The sequence below is a fragment of the Pyricularia pennisetigena genome, assembly GCF_004337985.1.
Source record: "Pyricularia pennisetigena strain Br36 chromosome 4 map unlocalized Pyricularia_pennisetigena_Br36_Scf_6, whole genome shotgun sequence".
Lineage (NCBI taxonomy): Eukaryota > Fungi > Ascomycota > Sordariomycetes > Magnaporthales > Pyriculariaceae > Pyricularia > Pyricularia pennisetigena.
In genome coordinates, this window is record NW_021940918.1 from 3,009,454 (window position 1) to 3,028,049 (window position 18,596).

The window sequence follows — 18,596 nt, forward strand, 5'->3', positions numbered from 1 at the left end:
AATTGACTTGAAAAGAACAGAAAATTTGGGAGTAAATCAAGAAGTACTTTTATACGGGAGAATCGTCAGGAAATGAAGGGATTGTTGGTCGTCATGTGCCAAAAAGAGCGTTGAGCCGCTACACCCAGCCGTACTGGCGTCTCCTTGAAATTTCCAGATCGAATTTACTGTGCTGATGTTTTTTTTTCTCAAGCAGAATGCGGCTGCAAGTCCGAACTCTCCCGCCCAACCGCATTGCAGGGTCCATTATTTCCCCCAATTGGTGGCTGATAGCCCCACCATGGCGCAGTTTACCTAAACCTCATCCTTGTCTGGCTAACTCAATCTGTCATGGCAATCGGTAACGAAATGTCCCAATGCATTGAAGCTTCACGAAACCCATTACAGTAGGCGCTGACTGGTGAACAAGCCTGCACGATGGTACTGCTTACAATAACGCCCCAGATATCCGATGCGATACAGGCCTGGAAAACCGCACAATCCGACGACACCCTGCGATCCGATGATGAAGAACCCAACCTGGATGGCGCCGAAGTGGGAAAGCCCATCACGCACGCCCAGGTCATCGACCTACGCAACAAATTGAAAAGTAAAGGGAACACGGAGTACACATTGGAGAAGCTCCTGGTCGGATCGCGAGTCTACTTGCCGCCTCCGCCGCCTAAGCCCGAGCCCGTAAGCGTGCCATGTTCCCGACATGTTCCGGGAGACTCCGAACATAGACTAACGAGCAGCTGTCTTACTCTGAAGTCGGACGAATATAAGGCCTTGATGGCACGACTTCGACGGGAAGAAGAGGAACGCGCGTATGAGCGCATGATCAACCCGCCAGCTCCAACCGAGACCTTCAGCAAGCAGTTTCCAGGCGCCCGCTCTTTTGCCGCCGTCAATCAACCCCACAACAAAGCGGACTTGGGTGACGATGCCGAAGATGTGACCTACAACGACGTGCACCGGCAGCTCATGCTCTTACTCAACTTTCTGGTCAGCATCATTGGGGTAGGGGCGACGCTGTGGGTGCTGGCGCGCTGGTGGAGCACTCCCGCGCGGCTGTTCCTCACCATGGGCGGGAGCTTCCTCGTGGGTGTCGCCGAGGTCGGCGTGTATTACTTTTACATATGGCACCTGACAGATGCGAGCAAAAAGGACAAGAAGTTCAAGGAGCAAAAAGAGGTAGTGCAGACTTGGGTTGTTGAAGGTCAGAACGCCAGTGAGCCCGTAATTGTTGGTGAGCGCAAAGGACGGGTCGACCGTTTATCGGAAGATTTCGGAGGTGCACGGCGAAGGAAGAAAAGCCCCACAAGACAGAAAACATGATAATACACAGCCTTTCTGTTTTATCGCATTCGAATTCTCGACAATTTCTTCGGGGAGCGTATCACGTGTTTGCGCGCTTCGACGTGATCCAATGACGCACGGTGCTCCACTCAAACACGGATCGCGACTCCGCCCACGCGCCATAAACATTCACGCGTTAAGCTGTGGTTCGCTGTGGGGCACATCCAGGATGGCGCTCTACCTGCCGTAACATTTGCTACCTTTGCAATCAGATCCATTTTAAACGACACTTGAGTTCAACTGTATGAAAGAGCTGTGGCTCACTTGGCAGGACAAAAAAAAAAAAAAAAACCAACCATTTTCTTGGGATTTGCAAACAGGCTAATATCGTCGTTTTTCGCACTTCTATCAGCGGCGCGCGCACCTGTCGTGAGCGAAGCCTGAGACGCGCCTTTCATCCTTGGTTGGATTTTATATCTCAGAATGAACCGTAGACCCTCGATGGCTACAGAAAACGTTGCTGCCGCGGCTGAACCTTCGTTACCCCCGAGAAGGCGACCACTACGGACATATGGAAAACGAAAGGCGGGCATAGAACGCGACGCGGACAAGCCTCAGCCGAAGCGAATCCGGGCCCCGAAACCCGTACCAGCGACGGAGCCTCGAGGCCATCGAACCAGGATCGAGTCTCCGTTCGAGGATTCTTGCATCTATGTTCGCACCTCGCCAACTCCATCGCCATCCCCGTCGCCATCCCCGTCACCATCTCCATGTTCATCGCCGGCCAAAAACGCCCCAAAAACCTCTATATTACGATATTTCAAGAAAACCACAGCCATCCCCGCCCCTCTCCCCAGTCCGACAAGATCACAAACAGCCGACGGTTCAGAGCCACCTTCATCGCCTGTGATTCCGCCTCCTCCTCCAAGACGAAGCTTGCGCGCTCCCAGACGACTTACCACTCGGCCAGAAAGGATTATGGATGCAAGGGATGAAAACCCATCCAATTCCATACATGTAACCAACAAGTCTGCTGAAGCCGCAGACGCGGATCATTTTTCTCCTGGTAATCGTCAAACGGCACTGAAGGAGGACTCCGCAAACTCAAGAAGGACAAATCCATGCGGTTGCCAATGCAAACCCTGTTTACACGAAACTAAGCCGGGCTCTAGGCGGACCATCAAGTCGCCTTCTAGCACCATCCAGATGACACTAAGTCTGTCAGCACGGAGCAGTAGTATCACACAGTGTCGGGAATGCGACATGCTCTACAACCCACTACACCCAAGCGACGTCAAAAATCACGCAAGGCACCATGCTGCATTGGCCAAGATCAGGGCTCAAGGCTGAGATGCATTTCGATCGGAGGATTGAGTGGGAGAAGTGGATGATTTTATTTTGATGGCCTTATTCGTGCCTTTTCATGGGAGCATAGCGTGCGTATTAAGATGTTGCATTTATACCCAGTTTACATTTATGTTCTCTATACGTTTGACCAAGGCTTGCATGGACCTTTATAAGAAGGAGCAACCTAATTTGCAGGGTGTTCAAGGCTGGGTTTGGAATCGCTCACATGTCGAGATTGGAGGTACTGAAACGACCTGTGTTTCGTTCATATTCCCGCCCTATGAAGCGGTTAGCAACAATTTCCAAGCTCAGCAAAAGACACTCTTCCTTACCCTGAAGCTGTAGGTGAATGTCCACCCAGACCCAGCACCGCCGTGTTCGCCCTTGTTGTTAACCACCACGATTCCGGATGAGACAGCTGGGTACTTTCTCACCATCCGCCTCACGGCATCGGCGGCGGCCTGCTTGGGCGTCATGCCATTGCGCATATTCTCGAGCGCCTGGTAGCAGGGCAAGAAGCGCAGCATGATGTCGCCGTCGCCGGTTGCGCCGCAACCACCTACCTCGTCGTCTGTTCGGTGCGTGTCAGTGGTGCTAGAAAAAAAAAAAAAAAAAAAAAAAAAAAAAAAAAAAAAAAAAAAAAAAAAACAAAACACGTACCGGCGTAGCTCCCTGAGCCAACAATTGGCCCATCGCCAACCCTACCCGGAACTTTGAAGCCAGCGCCATTAGTGGAGGTCGCCGCGGCCATAGTCCCATCCTTGGCGATGGCGATCATGGAAATAGTATCGTGCGACTCCTGCGAGTCGGCACGAGTGAGAAGCGGAGGCGGCCCGGCAGGTGCCGCATACGGCCCGCACGACGTCTTTGGGTCCGGCGTGACGTTGACGCGATAGTTTGGCTGGCAGTTGTTGTCGCGCCAGGCTCGGCACCGCTCGCGGGTGGCGTCGGTGGTCAGATCCTCCTCGCGCATGCCGTTGGACACGGCGAACGCGGTGGCGAGGTCGCCGGCCAGCAGGCTGTGGGTGGTGCGGTCGCGGACGGCGCGGGCGGCCGACACGGCGTTCTTGATGCGGCGCAGGCCCGCCACGGCGCCGGATTTCATGGCCGCGCCGTCCATGATCATGGCGTCGAGCGTCGTCTCGCAGTTCTCGTCGGGCGAGCCGCCGAAGCCCACCGAGCCGTCGCACTGGCGCGCCTCGCACGTCGAGCACCCCACCTCGACCGCGTCCAGGGCCGCCGTGGCGGAGTCGGTCTTGCGGATGAAGTCGTACGCTGCGTCCGTGGCGGCCGTGAAGGGCCCGCCCCACGTGTTGATCACCATGGGCAGACCGGGCGAGGGCGCTGCTTGGGACAGGCCCAGTGCCGTGGCGGCCACGAGGAGTAGCTGTTGGTGCAGGCGAGAGGACATGGTCACTTGCGTCAATTCGGTCGGGGAACTGAGGGCAACAATTTGACGACTTTGAACATGAGGAGGATGCTAATTCTCAGCTCTCGACTTGGAGGATGAGAGGAGTTGCTCAATTGATATCTTGACAACACCGACCCCGCACGCGCACACCTCACTAGACTAGATTCAAGTCCAATTCAGGCCCCAAGATAGTCGACGCAGTAAAAAAACAATCAAGTACTACGTAGTAGATAGTTGGGTAGCATGGTAGTGGAGGAATGGATTGGCGCGCGCTGCTTGATCCGGAAGGTCGAGCTGCAACCCGTCGTCTGAACCCTGTTCCTGGCTCGGTTGAATCGGTTGAATCAACACCGGCATGCCGTACCAAGAGACAAACGCATGGGAGAAATTGGGGNNATAAAAAGATCACGTCTTAACTGAGCAACTCGGGCTGGGTGCCTCAAGCTCAACACAAATGAAACTCTTTTCTTGAGAATTTCCATTATTGATTCTTTTGAAATATACATGTGTCACCAAGCATGCGATGCGCAATTGCTGCTAGCTTTTCCTGATGATTAATATTGCCTTTTCCTGCCTTTTTAAATTCTTCGCAAAAGCCCGATCCTCATAAAGTTGCCGCCAGATGGTCATGGTCTCGTTTCATTATGTACGGGAGTAGCCTCCCAGTCTAAAAAACTGTCGTGCACCATACCAATAACCTCCTCTCAAACGCGGCTAGTGATTGGCAGCCGACCCGCGACAATGTCCTTCTGGGCCTGGCGCGACAAGTTGATCTCCTCAATAATCATATGCTGCCTCTCCTGCTCGAGATGCTCCTCCTCCGAGGCGTCGCCGTACCAGACCGCAGCGTAGATTTCGATCCCTGAGCCCTTGTCAGCGTGCTCGGGGAAGTCGGCGCCCTTGATGTCGCGCACGGCGATGTGCAGGATGCCAAAGATGGTGCCGTCCATCAGCGTTTTGTCGCCGGCGAACTGGATGGGGAAGTCGGGCAGCTGGTCGAGCATATCGTAATTGTGCTGGTTGACTGGTTTGAAGTTGGGGATCGTAAAGTGCGTAACGACGCCGCCCCAGCCTTCGATGATCTCGGACGACAGGGCGCCCGTGGCAGGGTCCGCCACGGTTTGCTTGTAGTAGTGCTCGGCGTTGGCGTCGTTGTTGGCCAGGTCGGCCAGCGGGCTTGCGAACCACAGGGCAAAGGCCTGGGCCGTCACGTTGGGCAGGAATGCCAGCGTCCGTCCGCTGGCTGCCTTCCACTCCTTGCCCGATGAGCGGGCGACGATGTCGCGCCAAAAGACGTCGCCCTTTTCGATCTCGGGCTTCAGCAAATCCTTGAGGGCCTGGGGTCCGAGCAGGGTTTTGAGCGTGTGCAGGGCGGTCGCCGATGTGTTATACCAGTACTCGTGCCAGTGCGCTGCGACTGCGGGCCCTGAGGTGACGAAAGTGTGGCCGTCGACCACCTGGTCGACCTGGGCTGAGGCGAGGCCGGACACTGTGGCCGCCATGGTGAGGATGGTTGACAGGCGAACCATTTTGTTGGTAGGGAAGTTGGAATATGTTTTTATGTGACAGGGAGAGAGAAACAGATTAGCCAAATAGCGTAAGCTTGGTGGTTCGGAATTCTCGGGTGAGCCGCAGGTGGTAAATAAAGGTGAGACAAACGAAGGGATTGTTGAATAGTCGTTATGAGCCGAGTCTGTTTGATCGAGTGGCCGTCTTGACTTTTATAGGTCGATGCTGAATTAGCAATTGCCTCACCGTTGTTAAAAAAAATCCATGAACAGCATCTCGGCCACTCCCCCCGGATGCGGAGCGAATGGGGATTGGTGGGTACGGGAAGCTCGCAGACTATTGATAAAGTGCCCAGTCTCGAAAAAGTGGATTGAAAGGAGCCAACAAGGCCCTTGCAGAAGCAGTTCTCCCCGAACTCTAGGAGGCAGCTTTTTTCACACCAACACGGAAGCTGCTAGGCGGATGGATTTTCTACCGGGCTTGGCTCAATTACGACGTAAGCCCGCCATCAGCCGTATCTCCGCAAATCATGTTCCGTGTACAAAGCGAAAGTGGCCAAAAAAAAAAAAAAAAAGCCTCCATCCATCCATTCATCCACCACAAACGTCTACCGAGATCCACGAAACCGGTCCATCCCTTTTGAGGAATGTTTTTTTTTTTTTTTTTTTTTTGCTAACCAACATGGATTTGCTTTGGTGATAAGGGATGAATTCTTGTCACCTGATGTGATAGCCATTGGCAAGGATTGAGCTCCTTCTATTCATGCTATTGTGTATTTATGCTATTGTGCGAGGTTACAGTAGGGAGGGTTATGCTTACAAGGCAAGGGAGAAAGAAAAACGGTTTTGAAAAAGAAAAAAAGGAGAAGAAAAAGAACTAACAAGCCAAGCAATCTGTGATAGCATTCATCTCTTCGTGCCAATCAGGCATATTCTACCGATGCATACTACCGGCACCTATAGCCACGAAGCTTGTCGAAACGCTCAAGATCGCCAATCGTGCGTGCATGCCCTTCCTCGAAGCTGAATGCAGCTTGCAACCCCTGGCAAAAAGTGGGGGTTTGTGACAGAGCTAGTCCTACCGGACTCGTTATTTGTCCAATCAGGTGCGCCGTTCAGAGGGAGGATTTCCTCTTTGAGACAGTGGGTTCTTGGGGAGGAGGCAAATCCGAAAACATTGAAATTACCATGGTCAACGTACGAATACCCCATGATTCTTTTTCTTTTTCTTTTTCTTTTCAACGCTGGATTTCTTTGCGAAATCTTTTCCCGATGGCCAATGTCCGAATTCCTGCGACTGGGTTGTTGAAAAATTCAAAAGAGATGCTTGCCGAACGCCCGATTTGGCCTGGCAGGATGCAAAAGCCGTTCAGCAGAATATAATGGCGACTGGACAAAAAGAGACTGGGCAAGTCTTGTGGCAAGGGAAAGAGTGTGCAGCAGCAGACAGAGGAGGGAGAGAAACCGGCCGGGTGATCTCAAGGCAATCCTCACTACAATCCTGTTGCCTCACCTTGTAATTAAGTATCAAAATGGATGACTTTGCCCAGGTGACCCGGCAAAGGTGCGGCCCTTACATCGGACCTTGGCTTGCTGGCGTACAAAATCCAAAAAAGGTGCCTTTTGCGGTCGAAGGAGTCCGCATGTATATGACTTGGGGGTCAGTAGAGGACAATGCAAATCTAGACCGAGGCGAAGGCCCACCAAAAAGTCTGTAAAGTAAAGAAGATTCGAAAGAGATCGGTAATGCTAGAGTAAACTGATTAGGTTTTGGTCTAATATCCTCGGAATTTGAGTTAAGGAGGGCAGGCACCGTCTGTTATTGGAAGGCTAGATCTACATGGCAAGTGGAACGAGACTTGAGAAATTGTTGCGACTATCTTACAAAATGACTTTGATAGGAAATTACGAAGTCCCAGCACAAAAGGATGCTTTGTACAAACCTGAAACAAAAGATGTGCGACTGGTGCAGTCAGTGAGAATGACAGTTTCCATTCAAGGCAATTGTCCCAGAACGCGATTAATATCATCCAAACAGCCCATGAGCAATACCTTTACTCACCTCCACATGTTTTCCCCAAGTCACAGCCGCACATGATAAGCAAGTTTCAATAAAAGCGAGGGTATTTTATATTAATATTCTAGAGCGTACGTTGTCCGGACAATAATCCTGATTGAGCGCGAACTCGGAGACGGACAGAAGAAAACACGATGCCCGTTAAAGCTTTTGTAGGAAAAGAAAGCAAAGGTTTGGATAGCCAAAAGCGATCAAGGTCCCGGTCAATCAGCCGGAGTAGCCCCAGCGAGGAGCGTTGATGATCACGCCGACGAGGCAGCCAGAGAGGATACCAGCCACGGGTAGGGTGATGAACCAGCCCATGTAGATCCAGGCAACCATGCGCCAGTTGATAGTACGCCAAGTGCCAGAGCAGAGACCGACACCAACGGTGGCGCCAGTGATGCACTGAGTGGTAGACACAGGGAGCTCTGTAAGAGATATTGTTAGTTACGTGAGGAAAAAAAAACAAAAAGCCGAAAAAGAAAAGCAGAAGATACGTACTGAGACGAGTGGCCAGAATGATGGTGACAGCAGCGCCCAACTCCATAGAGAAACCGCGGGATGGCGAGTGCAGCGTGATGCGGTTACCCAGGTTCCTCATGATGTTGTATCCGTATGTCCAGATACCAAGAGCAATACCAGCACCACCAAATGCGCTGTACAAGTTAAAACAAACATGTTAGCCGTCGTCCCACTTTGAAAGTTTTGCCAAAAGATCCTAAGCAGATAGACTTACAGAATCCAGAACGGGACGTCCGACTTGCTGCCCGAGATGGCACCAGAATTCCAGATGTTGTAGATGGTGGCGTAGGGACCGATGGCGTTGGCGACATCATTCGCACCGTGGGTGAAAGAGGCGGTACAGGCAGTCATGACTTGCATGAACGAGTAGAGGTACTCGGCCCTGTTGTCGTAGTGCGGCACGCCGGCGTGAATCTTCTCCAGGTCGCCCGTGAGGATGCTCTCCTTCTTCTGCATGTTGATAATGTCTTGGTCCACACCGCTGAGGAAGATCTTCTTGAGGAACCAGTACATTACGGGTCCCGAGTGCCACTTGCCCTCAGGCCTAGGTCCGACAAGCGGCTTGTGGGTGTAAGTGCCCTGTGCACCGGTGCGAACACCCGAGTTGGTCGCAGCTGCGTTGTTGTTTTGAGATCCAGAGTCAGAATCGGTGTGGGCAATCTTCTTGGACGGGTCTTCTTCCGTCGTCTTTTCGCCGGTGACCTCGCTACCGTTCGTGGCGCCAACCACTCCGGTCTCAACGTCTTGCTGCTCGGCAGCGCGGCGGGCTTCGAGATCTTCCTTGGTCAAGTGTCCCTCGTAAAAGTTACGGATACCGCCGGAAGCACCCTCAGGTTGAACAGGGGGCTCGGGGCGCCTGAACAGGAGTGGGCCCTGGAAGATGTGGTACCAACGCAGCTCCCAGTCGTTCTTGGCCACCAGGCGGTACAGCCATGGGACGAGGAAGATGGCCATCAGAAGACCCCAGCCAGCACCGACACCAACGATCAGGCCGGCGAGTTGGCCATCACTCCAGTCGTCCAGGTCGATAGAACCTCCCTTCCAGCAGATAAGCATGGTGAGCAGCGCCGCGGTCATGCCAAAGTAGAAGGGAACCGTCATCAGACCCCAGAGGACGGGGTTTTCGCGAAGCATGACCAGATATTTCGTAATGGTGAAGATGATGGCACCGAAAGCGCCGGCAAGACCAGGTGCGATGATCCAGGCCAGGAAGACGGAAACGACACCACCATTGATTCCGCCCTTGGCGTCGTACCAGATAACGTTGTTGGCTCCAACTGTTGCTACACCCATACCGATGACGCCGCCCATGATCGAATGGGTGGTGGAAACGGGTAGACCAATTTTTGTGCAGACTGTAAGGTAGAGCGACGAGGCAACAATAGCGCAAGCCATGCCGAGCATGAGCACTGTAGGGTTCTCCTCGTAAAAGTCAAGCTTGACGACCTTGGTACGAATGGTATCTGCGACACGTTGACCAACACCAATTGCTCCAGCAAACTCGAGAATGGAACCCAAGCTCATGGCCTGGAGGTAGGTGATGGATCGGGACGAGACCGATGTGGCCCAGGAGTTGGCGACATCGTTGGCACCTGTGTGACGAAGACGTCAGCAACAAAATCCCTTTTTAAGGATTCTGCCAAGTATGTCAATAATACTTGTAGATAATTAGAAACATACCAATGTTCCACGCGTCGAGGAACGCAAAGATGGTGCCAATGGCAAAGATGTAATCAAACTGGTGAAGAGGCATCTTTGCAATCAGCAGCGCTGAGGCCGGCACCTGAAGATGTTCCAAAAGAGATCAAACCTGTCAAAGAAACAGACTTCTTTCACTGGCGAGGAATAATTGGCTGCCGTCAAAGGTGCCAGATGGTGCGATCGCAAGGCCTGTAGGGCTAGCTTGGGGATGCAGGACCAGAGAAGGGACGGGAAAAGAAACCGTACCAACGGGGCATGCGAGTTGATTTTATAAACTGTGCACACATGGCCGATTTGCCCCCCTGGGTGGCCAAATGGGACTGGAAGGATGTAGGAGGGGCTAGGGGGTCTCACACTATAGACGCATGCATGATTCCACAAAATCATTGCATCGAGCTGAGAGTGACGCCTGGTCGCTGAATCTCGAATCGACGGCGGCCCCGTCCACTGTAACCTCCAGACCCCCCAGTGAGCTCAAGGGTGTGGCAGGAAGTGGCATCTGGACAACGACTCCCCACGTGTTGCCGTCGCCACAGGCTGTTTGGCCGTATGGGCAGGCAGGCGGATACCTTTAGGCGTCCACAGGTTCGGACCAGTTACCGACCTGATCAAGGCCAAGGAGAGTGATATCGCCAAAGTTCCTGTTGGAGACACTGTGCCAGCCCAGAGTGGGTAGTCCCGGCCGTCACCGGTAACTGGAAGCGTTACCGAACGAAGCCTTTTTGCTCCCCCTCTGGGCGCCGAGACATGATCAAACATTGACGGGAAGATGCCAAAGAGACGGCCTTATTGTTGCACGTGCTGTTCCGTAACTGGGTAGTCGGGAATCTCATTCGTTAGATGGTGCTGATGGGAAGGAGGAAGAACAGTGGGGGGAAGTCAACATCTCTAAGACTCAGGCAGGTCAGGATATCTCGGCATGGCTCGATTTGGTGCGCAGAAAAGTCTTGGAGGTCTTGGAAGTTCTTGGAAGTCTTGGGCCGTAGGTCAAGCCCGGAGCTTTGTGAGCTTATGAAGGTTTTTTTCCTACCGGTTGTGGTCAGAGAGAAGGAAGTTGGTGTCGTCTAACGCCAGGCGCCAAGCGTGCCAAGTTATAGCTGATAACAGGAGCCGCCAAGACGGTGGGGACCTGGCACACGCGAGGCCGAATCAAAGAGCTTAATTCCACCACGTGTAGGACCCTTTGGGCAAGCTTGCTCCTGTTATTCTTTGTAGTTAGTATTGAATGAATTTCCATCCATCAATTGACCAGACGGGGACGGTCGACACTTCAACGTGCCGCGCACGGATTGTAACCTGCACAGGCCCAGTACCCCTTGCTACCCATTGAAAACCTAGGCTTGCTAGGCATTTGGAAGTACTTCGTATAGCGCATAACAGCTAAATGAGCGGATGGGTACTTGCCATTCCTGGAAGAAGCATGTGTGCGCGGGTTTCAAGCGGCAGCGACAAGTAGCTAGCAGGCAGGCAGGTAGGCAGGCACCACCTCACAACCGACCAACGCAGGCATAGGTACAGAGAATAACCAAGGAAAGAGAAGCAAGAAAAATTCAGCAGCAAGAAACTGGGGTATCCGACAAATCAGGCTCGCCGACAGGTCCGAACCATCGGGCAACCCAATAACCCAGGTTGCCAGGCCTTAATGGTACGGTTCGTTCCGTTGTTCAACTGCACGCCTTTGTACATTCCGAATCAAATACATACGTTGTTCAAGATAGCCAACAGCCTCTTCTATCAAGTAATGGCATTGCTCACTGCGCAAACCAACAAATGAACCCAATATTCCGGGTCATGAACCCGCTCTCGCATTAGCGAAATGGGACTCTACGGTGAAGCTAATGCAACAATGAACAGTCTAACAGAAGCATCCCACTAATCTAACCCAAGAGCTCCCGCTCAACCGGAAAAGAGGAACCAGAAAAGAAGAAACATTGGGAACGGAAACACTTTGAACGTCTCCGAGGCTGCACGAACTACAGTACAGTCCACTCTATAGCACACAAGTACCCCCATCTTTACCCTTGCCACACCCTCAAGACCCCCTTTTCGCCGAACCAGATAAGTTGAAAAATTGAAATTACATCAGAAATCCAATATTAGTACAGATTTCCGACCCATGTGCATGACCAAGCATGCAAAAGCATGGGTTCCCGTGGAGAAGTGACGGATGGGTGGCGTGCTCGGGGACCAAGTTCATGCTGCAGTGGTATTGATGCTCAGGTGGTATGAAAGCAGATCCTTTTGAAGAAGTGCCCCGAAAATTCTGGAAGATGAAGTTTTGTAGCCTTCGCCACTTTGCCAAGATGGCGCTGTTTCTGGACAATAACGTTATTAGATTGTACGCTCTTGTGATCGGGCCCATAATCAGTAGTGCTCTGGCAAAGTGATCCGTAACATTGGAGTCTATATACGAAGGAAATGAGCTCCGGGCCACTAGGTATAGTGCTTATGCCGGGCAATCACTGCTACTGATGTAAAGAAACAAAGACTGGGAATGTTCTGGGAATTCACCAAAAACGTGTTCCTCCCATTCTCCTGGAAATAAGGTATCCTGCTGGGAGATGCCAGGAATTCACTTGACAGAAGGGAGCAGCACTCGCCACCAAATGATCGAATGCTAATCTTCCTCTAAAGTAATGTGATCTCCTCTTGATCTCATTTGTCCTTTACCGTCATCTGTAATTATTCCCTTGTTGCCTCTCAGGTCTGGGCAACTGGCGAAAAACTCCTGAGAAATTGATCGTCAGCTCTATTTCGGAGATTTTTAAGCTAATTATTGAAGCTTAGACAGAGTTTAGGAATCACTGGATCAAAGCATCTTAGGTACCTCGCTATCCATCCTGGATATCTTTCACGATTTCCCAAAACAATAGCAGATTTATCCCCTCTTTTGCAAAGTAATAAAACCGCACGGATGTATTCATATGTCAACCAGTTTACCAACTTGGAAAAGGCCATAACCCGTTTTCACCGTTCCATCCCCTATTTAATGGTAAGGGGGCTAAAGGGACCGATATTTAACCCTATCCCGAGGCATTCGTAATTATTCAGTCGAGCTGACAGGGTTAGGGTCAAAGGGAACTGTCGCCGAGAAACGAGATCCACTTGTAGATCGAGATGCCAACACAACTCCACCCAGACCGAACATCAAGACTAACACCTTGTCGACCTTGTGACCTTGTTTTGCTTGCCTTGACGCGCTTCCATCCCAAACGCGACGCATCACGTGAAGACCTCTTGCAATTGACGCCTATACATATTCGAAATGCCTTCCGCTCGCGAAGTGAATTGCAAAATAACTTTCAGTGTGACAAACAAATTTGCGGAATCCAGCAGACAGTTTGTTGAATTCAGCTCGGCCCGCAGAATGTGATGACGTCAATGACTAAAAGCCATACGACCAGGTTTCTGCGCTCAAGCTCCGTGCTTTGCTGGGATTCTAAACCCTCAACCCTTGACGATGACCTCAAAAGCGGGTGTCGATTGGGGATCCGGCTTGGCATGCTAGATAAATAATAACTAACCACCACAAATCCCATTTCAAAAACCGAACCTTTCTCTGTCAACGTTGAGCCATACGAGCGACCGAGTCTCCACCAAATCATCAAAATGTCGTCTGGAATAGGGCCTTCCTTCATAGGCGCTATCCAGGCCTCCCTCTCCGTACTCCTCACCATATTCTATGGAGTCATCGCCTCTCAGTTCAATCTGCTCAACTCGGACGCAGCGCGTCAGGTCTCGAAAGCATGCGTCAAGATATTCCTTCCCGCGCTGCTCATGACCAAGCTCGGAGACCAGCTGAGCATTGAGGTCGTAGGGCGGTATTTGCCCATCCTGCTGTGGGCCGTGGTCTGCAACATCTTGTCCATCTGCGTGGGAAAACTGCTGGAGAAGACGCTGCCCAGATCCTGGGAGATGCCGGCCTGGACAACTCCAGCGATTGCATTCAACAACACCACCTCGATGCCTTTGCTGCTCATCCAGGCGCTGGAGAAGACGGGAATTCTGAGCAGCATCTTGATCCCTGGGGGGAGCGACAGTATGGACGATGCCGTCCAGCGGGCCAAGACGTATTTTCTCATCAACACCATGGTTAGCAATTCCATCACCTTCGCGCTAGGCCCGAAACTTCTTAGTGCGGATGCGGAGGATGCGCCATCTGGTGAGGGCAAATCCGTCGAGAGCGATTCCGAGAGCGGCGACGAAGAGGACGGCGGCGCCGACGAACACACCTCACTCCTTCCTTCTCCTGTCCTGAGAAGAGGTCGCCGGGCCTCGCGAAAAGTCTATTCTCATCTGAGCTCGATCCACCAGTCTCTTCCTCACCCGGTACAGGTGGTCCTGCATCACATCGCACCGTTCGCCAACGCACCCGTCTTTGGGGCTGCAGCGGGATTCATCCTCGGTTTAACTCCACCATTGAAGAAGGCCTTCTTCGCGGATCCCTTCGAGGGCGGTTTCTTCAGCGCATGGATAACCACATCACTACAGAACATCGGTGACCTGTTTGCGTCTCTGCAGGTCATCGTCGTGGGTGTGAAGCTGGCAGAAGCCATGCGCAAGGTCAAGCGCGGGGATGATGATTCTGATTCGGACGATGGCAAGTCTGGTGCCGTGCCGTGGCGCGCCGCCACGATCGTGCTGTTGATCCGCTTCTTCATTTGGCCGGCGGTCGCTGTCTCTACCATCTGGATGTTGGCGAAACACACCGGAGTACTCAGCGAAGATCCGATTTTGGTATTCTGCATGATGCTCATGCCCGCTGGACCACCAGCTTTGAAGCTGATGGCGCTGGCCGAGGTCAATGACAGCAGCGAAAACCAGAAGCTGGCGGTCGCCAAGTTTCTTGCATTTGCCTATGCTGTAAGCCCGCTGATGGCACTCACTGTAGTGGCTAGCCTGAAGGCAACCGAAAACGTTGCTTGAGGAAATTCAGCCTGCTTCACGATACAGTGACTAGCACTAGAATTTCAAAAAGGATTTTAAAAAGTTTAGGTGCGATACAGAAAATGGCGAGTTGAGATTAATAAAGTTCAACTTCGCAACCGAGACTTGACTAAATGCTTTACATGTTGACTATGACTAAACCAACGCTGATGCCCCCTCCTTTGTTGCAGTTACACAAAGCCTTTTCAAACGGCCTAGATGTATTCTTTTGCCTAAAGCTGGCCATTAACACCACGCAAAGCCTTTATGAAGCTCAACATGCGCCTGGCATGAGGCATATCCTTAGCCTTGGGTAGATTCCTCTCTGACAATTTCTGCCTGTCTGGATATACGGCCATGAAATTTGCACACGCGAACCGCGACGAGTTTGCAAAATGAATCACTACGCTGCGGTTTCCCACAAAGGCGCCGATGCCCTCTGCCAGGGACGTGTACATGTCGTGGAACCTAGAGGCGTCGTTCAGAATCGAGACAGCAAATTAGGGACTTTTATTGGGCTATTTTGCACTTACATGCGGTCCTGGACATTGGTCCCTTCAATCTTTCCGTGCTTGCCGGATAAATCCCCAACCTCGCAGGTCTGGGGCTCACTCGCGTCACAGTCGGGCTTTTGCCCCCTCTGGTAGGGGTCCAGGTGCGCCAGGGTTTTATTGCAGTCGCCATCGTCGGGCACCGGCTGATCGTGTATGTGATAGCCTGCAATGTTTGCGGTTAGTATACCAAGGATGGTTTTCATCAGAGGGATTTTTTTTTCCCTTTTTTTTTCTTCGAAAAAGAAAACGGGGGCAACTCACTAAACGGGCCGCCCTGTGAAGGCAAGTTTTCCAGGTTGACGAGGAAGATGACGCCCTTGCCATTCGGGCTGCTGATGGCCTCGACCGAGCCCGAGAATGGGTTCGTCGCCGTCGCCGTCCACCCGGCCCGGTACCTCCCCGGTGGGTTGTTGGTGATGGACGCGGCGTCGCCGAGTTTGCCGGTCACGTTTGGGATGTCGGCCACACCGCTGGCCGCGCTGCCGGTTGCGCTGTCGACTGTTTCTGTGGCGCCCAGGCCGCAGGCGATAAGGAATAGCGCCGCTGAGCGAGCCAGGCGTGCGTGGAGCACCATTGTATAATATGTTTTCTTTATTATCCGTCTTTCTTACGGCGGGTGTAAGGTACTGGGTTTCTGGCTGTTCCTGTGTGCCGTAAGCGGCCTTTCCACAGGCACCGCGTCCAGAGGTGCTACCGTTCTTTCCTGCTTGGAATATAGGCTGGCCTAGGTAACGAACGTGCTCTTCCCCTCTGTTTGTGAAATAATATCTCAAGTCCCAGGTGCTGTTGTTTCTGGGCTTATACTGGCGAGTGCAGAGGGGTGCAAGGTGGGAAATGGAAAAGACTGTTTTAACAAGATCCTTCCAGCGCTCAAGTCTTATCTTTTATTTGTTGGTTTTCTTTTTCTCCCTCCCACCTCTTCAGTCTTCTTCGTCCCGAGGACCGATGGAATGGAAACAAGAGAAAAAAGAATCATACATTAAATCCGGATTAACAGGGTAGGAAATCTCGGCTACTCAGGGTCGGCCCGTAGCGACGGCGGTGTTTTGGAATTACTCGTCGGTTCTGGCTGGTCTTTTTCGTGTTCCCCTGTTCTCACTTGTTTTCTTGTCTTCTTCTTTTTTTTTAACCTTTGGACCAAAGACCAGGCCAATGGTCACTTCGCATCTGACCTTGGACACCATGTTGTGACGATTGACAAAATCTTATCATTCAACTACCGAAGGCAACAACGCCGTGAAGAAAAAACCACCATGAACCTTTTCTGAGTTTTTCCCGACAAGACCGAAATGACCTGATCCAGGACCCCTAAAAGTATACTCGATGCAAACAAAAGTGCAGATAACACCCATCGACCGAAGTCGTAACATTGATCGGCACCCGTTGGACTTGTGTCCGTCCACGCACGTTTGGTCCCATGTCATGATTAACCGGACGTAACAAAACGGACCAGATGCAGTAATCTGGGATCAGCTCGAATGGGACGAGGCCCAGAAGCCGGAGATACCCTTCCTCTAGCTCGTGTCCAAAGATAGCATGTCAGGCAGAAAAAGAATACTTGATTTGTGTCTTGAATAAATTGGACAGAAGGTCGAACGAAGTATATGTTCATACATGTGTGTGTCGCTTGACCGACTAGGTGGTCAGCTCGAGGCCCAGTAGAATTCCGTTTTTGACTTGAGCCAGGTCGGCTGCATGGTTTCATCCCAACTCGACACAGCTAGTACCCCAGCCAGAAGGCTTCCGATCTCCCCTCAATATAAATGAGATCATTTCGGCATTCTTTCTCCTACTCGTAGGAGGCCAAGGGGAATGTAACTACAAAGTAAAATGATTGGTGGTGTTGTCTACTCATAAAATGCAGGGAAAGTGTTTCCGTTTCTTTCTCTTTTTTTTTCCGGAAACACGACAAACCTTTTTCTTTCAGTGACACACATTGCACCCTACCCCGTGGCAGCTTGTATAGATATTGAAAAGAAAATAGCTCAACTCCACCGATCTTGTTCCCTCAGCTGCTACCCGCATCCCTATATTGACAAATCATGGCCTCATTCTGGACTGTGCGCAGCAGAACTGGCTGCCGGGACAAGGGAAAAATAAGGTGATAGATTATTGAGACGCGCCCAGGAGGGCTGACTAGCCTCCCGGCATCTACCTCGTCCCAAGATCATCAGATCCGACCCGGCGCTCGAGCAGGAGGCCACTAGCAGCGGGGTATCAGTGCATGCGTACCTGCGTTTTTTGTTCTTTTTCATACACGTCATTTGAATTATTCTCTCTCTCTCTCTCTCTCTCTCTCTCTCTCTCTCTCTCTCTCTCTCTCTCTCTCTCTCTCTCTCTCTCTTCCTCTGTATCTTGCAGCCCAACCAGCTGTACCACACATGGAAAGGGCGTGCATTGAAGCATTGGGGGTGGTTGCGGAGCGTTTAGCACATGCGGTCTGGCGTTTTCTTGCATGTACGCAGTATTCGCTATTAGAAAGCCCCGAGAGCGATCCGTCCCCCATTACCTTCAGGGAGACCCCTCAAAACCTTCTTCATGTGGAAAGCTTGCACTAGCAGGTAGCCCGAAACACCGGGTCGTGACGTAGACTTCCTGAGGCGGAAAGTGTTCTCGATCTCTGAAGGACGGACGAGACTAGTCAAATCTTCAACAAGGGGTCAGACGACGGGCAGAGAGACCGAGGCCGTGGTATCGTGTTCTTGTGTGTGGTTGATCTTTTTTTTGGATGCGTTAAACATCTTCCTGGAATCTTAACCTGCGAAAGTAGCCTCAACTTCACGACTCACATTCCGCGCAGGAACATTCTGGTTCTTGGTACGTTGGGATATGTGATTGGATAAACATTAATAACGAGAGGTGTTTCAATGTCGTCGAGTGCAGAGATAAACACACTTCTCATGTTTGTGAAACGAAACATTTTGGCTGTTATTTCCGAGTTTCCATGTGAATACTTGACCCTGGGAGAAATTGATTTATGCCGTTGTGGAAAGGGTTTCTCCTTGCTGTTACTAGTCTACATACACCAGTACCAACCTACCAGACGCATTCAGCCCGGGGTTCCCTATGTTGATCCCTCAAAAATCAGGACAGGGACAGCCTTGTTCGCCCAATTTTATTGAGCGATGCTGCTGGGTGCGCTTTTGATAATGGGTCGAAACGCGCATAACCGCGTCCCTAGGAGCCTGCCAGCCCCATCATCGGAGCCGTGTTTTTCAACAAAACGTGCCGTGCTGATAAAAGATCGAGTCACCAAGATCGGAGCTGTAGATACTTTGTACCCCGTACTT

The 18,596-nt window shown here is 51.6% G+C and overlaps 7 protein-coding genes across 7 annotated transcripts; 3 read left to right on the forward strand and 4 right to left on the reverse strand.

Moving 5' to 3' along the window:
- Nucleotides 1-417: 417 nt before the first annotated feature.
- Nucleotides 418-1,317, forward strand: PpBr36_06487 (uncharacterized protein; the record flags this gene model as incomplete). Its single annotated transcript, XM_029893632.1, has 2 exons — nucleotides 418-675; nucleotides 751-1,317. 2 exons carry the CDS (start codon nucleotides 418-420, stop codon nucleotides 1,315-1,317), a joined length of 825 nt encoding a protein of 274 aa, XP_029746103.1.
- A 444-nt stretch (nucleotides 1,318-1,761) lies between these two features.
- PpBr36_06488 (uncharacterized protein) lies at nucleotides 1,762-2,628 on the forward strand (the record flags this gene model as incomplete). Its single annotated transcript, XM_029893633.1, has 1 exon — nucleotides 1,762-2,628. One exon carries the CDS (start codon nucleotides 1,762-1,764, stop codon nucleotides 2,626-2,628), a length of 867 nt encoding a protein of 288 aa, XP_029746094.1.
- A 197-nt stretch (nucleotides 2,629-2,825) lies between these two features.
- Nucleotides 2,826-4,036, reverse strand: PpBr36_06489 (uncharacterized protein; the record flags this gene model as incomplete). The annotated part of the gene is made up of 3 exons (XM_029893634.1): nucleotides 2,826-2,903; nucleotides 2,958-3,196; nucleotides 3,286-4,036. The coding sequence occupies 3 exons, from the start codon at nucleotides 4,034-4,036 to the stop codon at nucleotides 2,826-2,828; spliced, it is 1,068 nt and encodes a 355-aa protein (XP_029746095.1).
- Nucleotides 4,037-4,740: 704 nt separating this feature from the next.
- Nucleotides 4,741-5,565, reverse strand: PpBr36_06490 (uncharacterized protein; the record flags this gene model as incomplete). Its single annotated transcript, XM_029893635.1, has 1 exon — nucleotides 4,741-5,565. One exon carries the CDS (start codon nucleotides 5,563-5,565, stop codon nucleotides 4,741-4,743), a length of 825 nt encoding a protein of 274 aa, XP_029745546.1.
- A 2,263-nt stretch (nucleotides 5,566-7,828) lies between these two features.
- On the reverse strand, nucleotides 7,829-9,878 carry PpBr36_06491 (uncharacterized protein; the record flags this gene model as incomplete). The annotated part of the gene is made up of 4 exons (XM_029893636.1): nucleotides 7,829-8,031; nucleotides 8,105-8,259; nucleotides 8,340-9,717; nucleotides 9,806-9,878. 4 exons carry the CDS (start codon nucleotides 9,876-9,878, stop codon nucleotides 7,829-7,831), a joined length of 1,809 nt encoding a protein of 602 aa, XP_029745545.1.
- Nucleotides 9,879-13,435: 3,557 nt separating this feature from the next.
- PpBr36_06492 (uncharacterized protein) lies at nucleotides 13,436-14,752 on the forward strand (the record flags this gene model as incomplete). Its single annotated transcript, XM_029893637.1, has 1 exon — nucleotides 13,436-14,752. The coding sequence occupies one exon, from the start codon at nucleotides 13,436-13,438 to the stop codon at nucleotides 14,750-14,752; it is 1,317 nt and encodes a 438-aa protein (XP_029745544.1).
- A 233-nt stretch (nucleotides 14,753-14,985) lies between these two features.
- Nucleotides 14,986-15,880, reverse strand: PpBr36_06493 (uncharacterized protein; the record flags this gene model as incomplete). The annotated part of the gene is made up of 3 exons (XM_029893638.1): nucleotides 14,986-15,220; nucleotides 15,286-15,469; nucleotides 15,568-15,880. The coding sequence occupies 3 exons, from the start codon at nucleotides 15,878-15,880 to the stop codon at nucleotides 14,986-14,988; spliced, it is 732 nt and encodes a 243-aa protein (XP_029745543.1).
- Nucleotides 15,881-18,596: the final 2,716 nt, after the last annotated feature.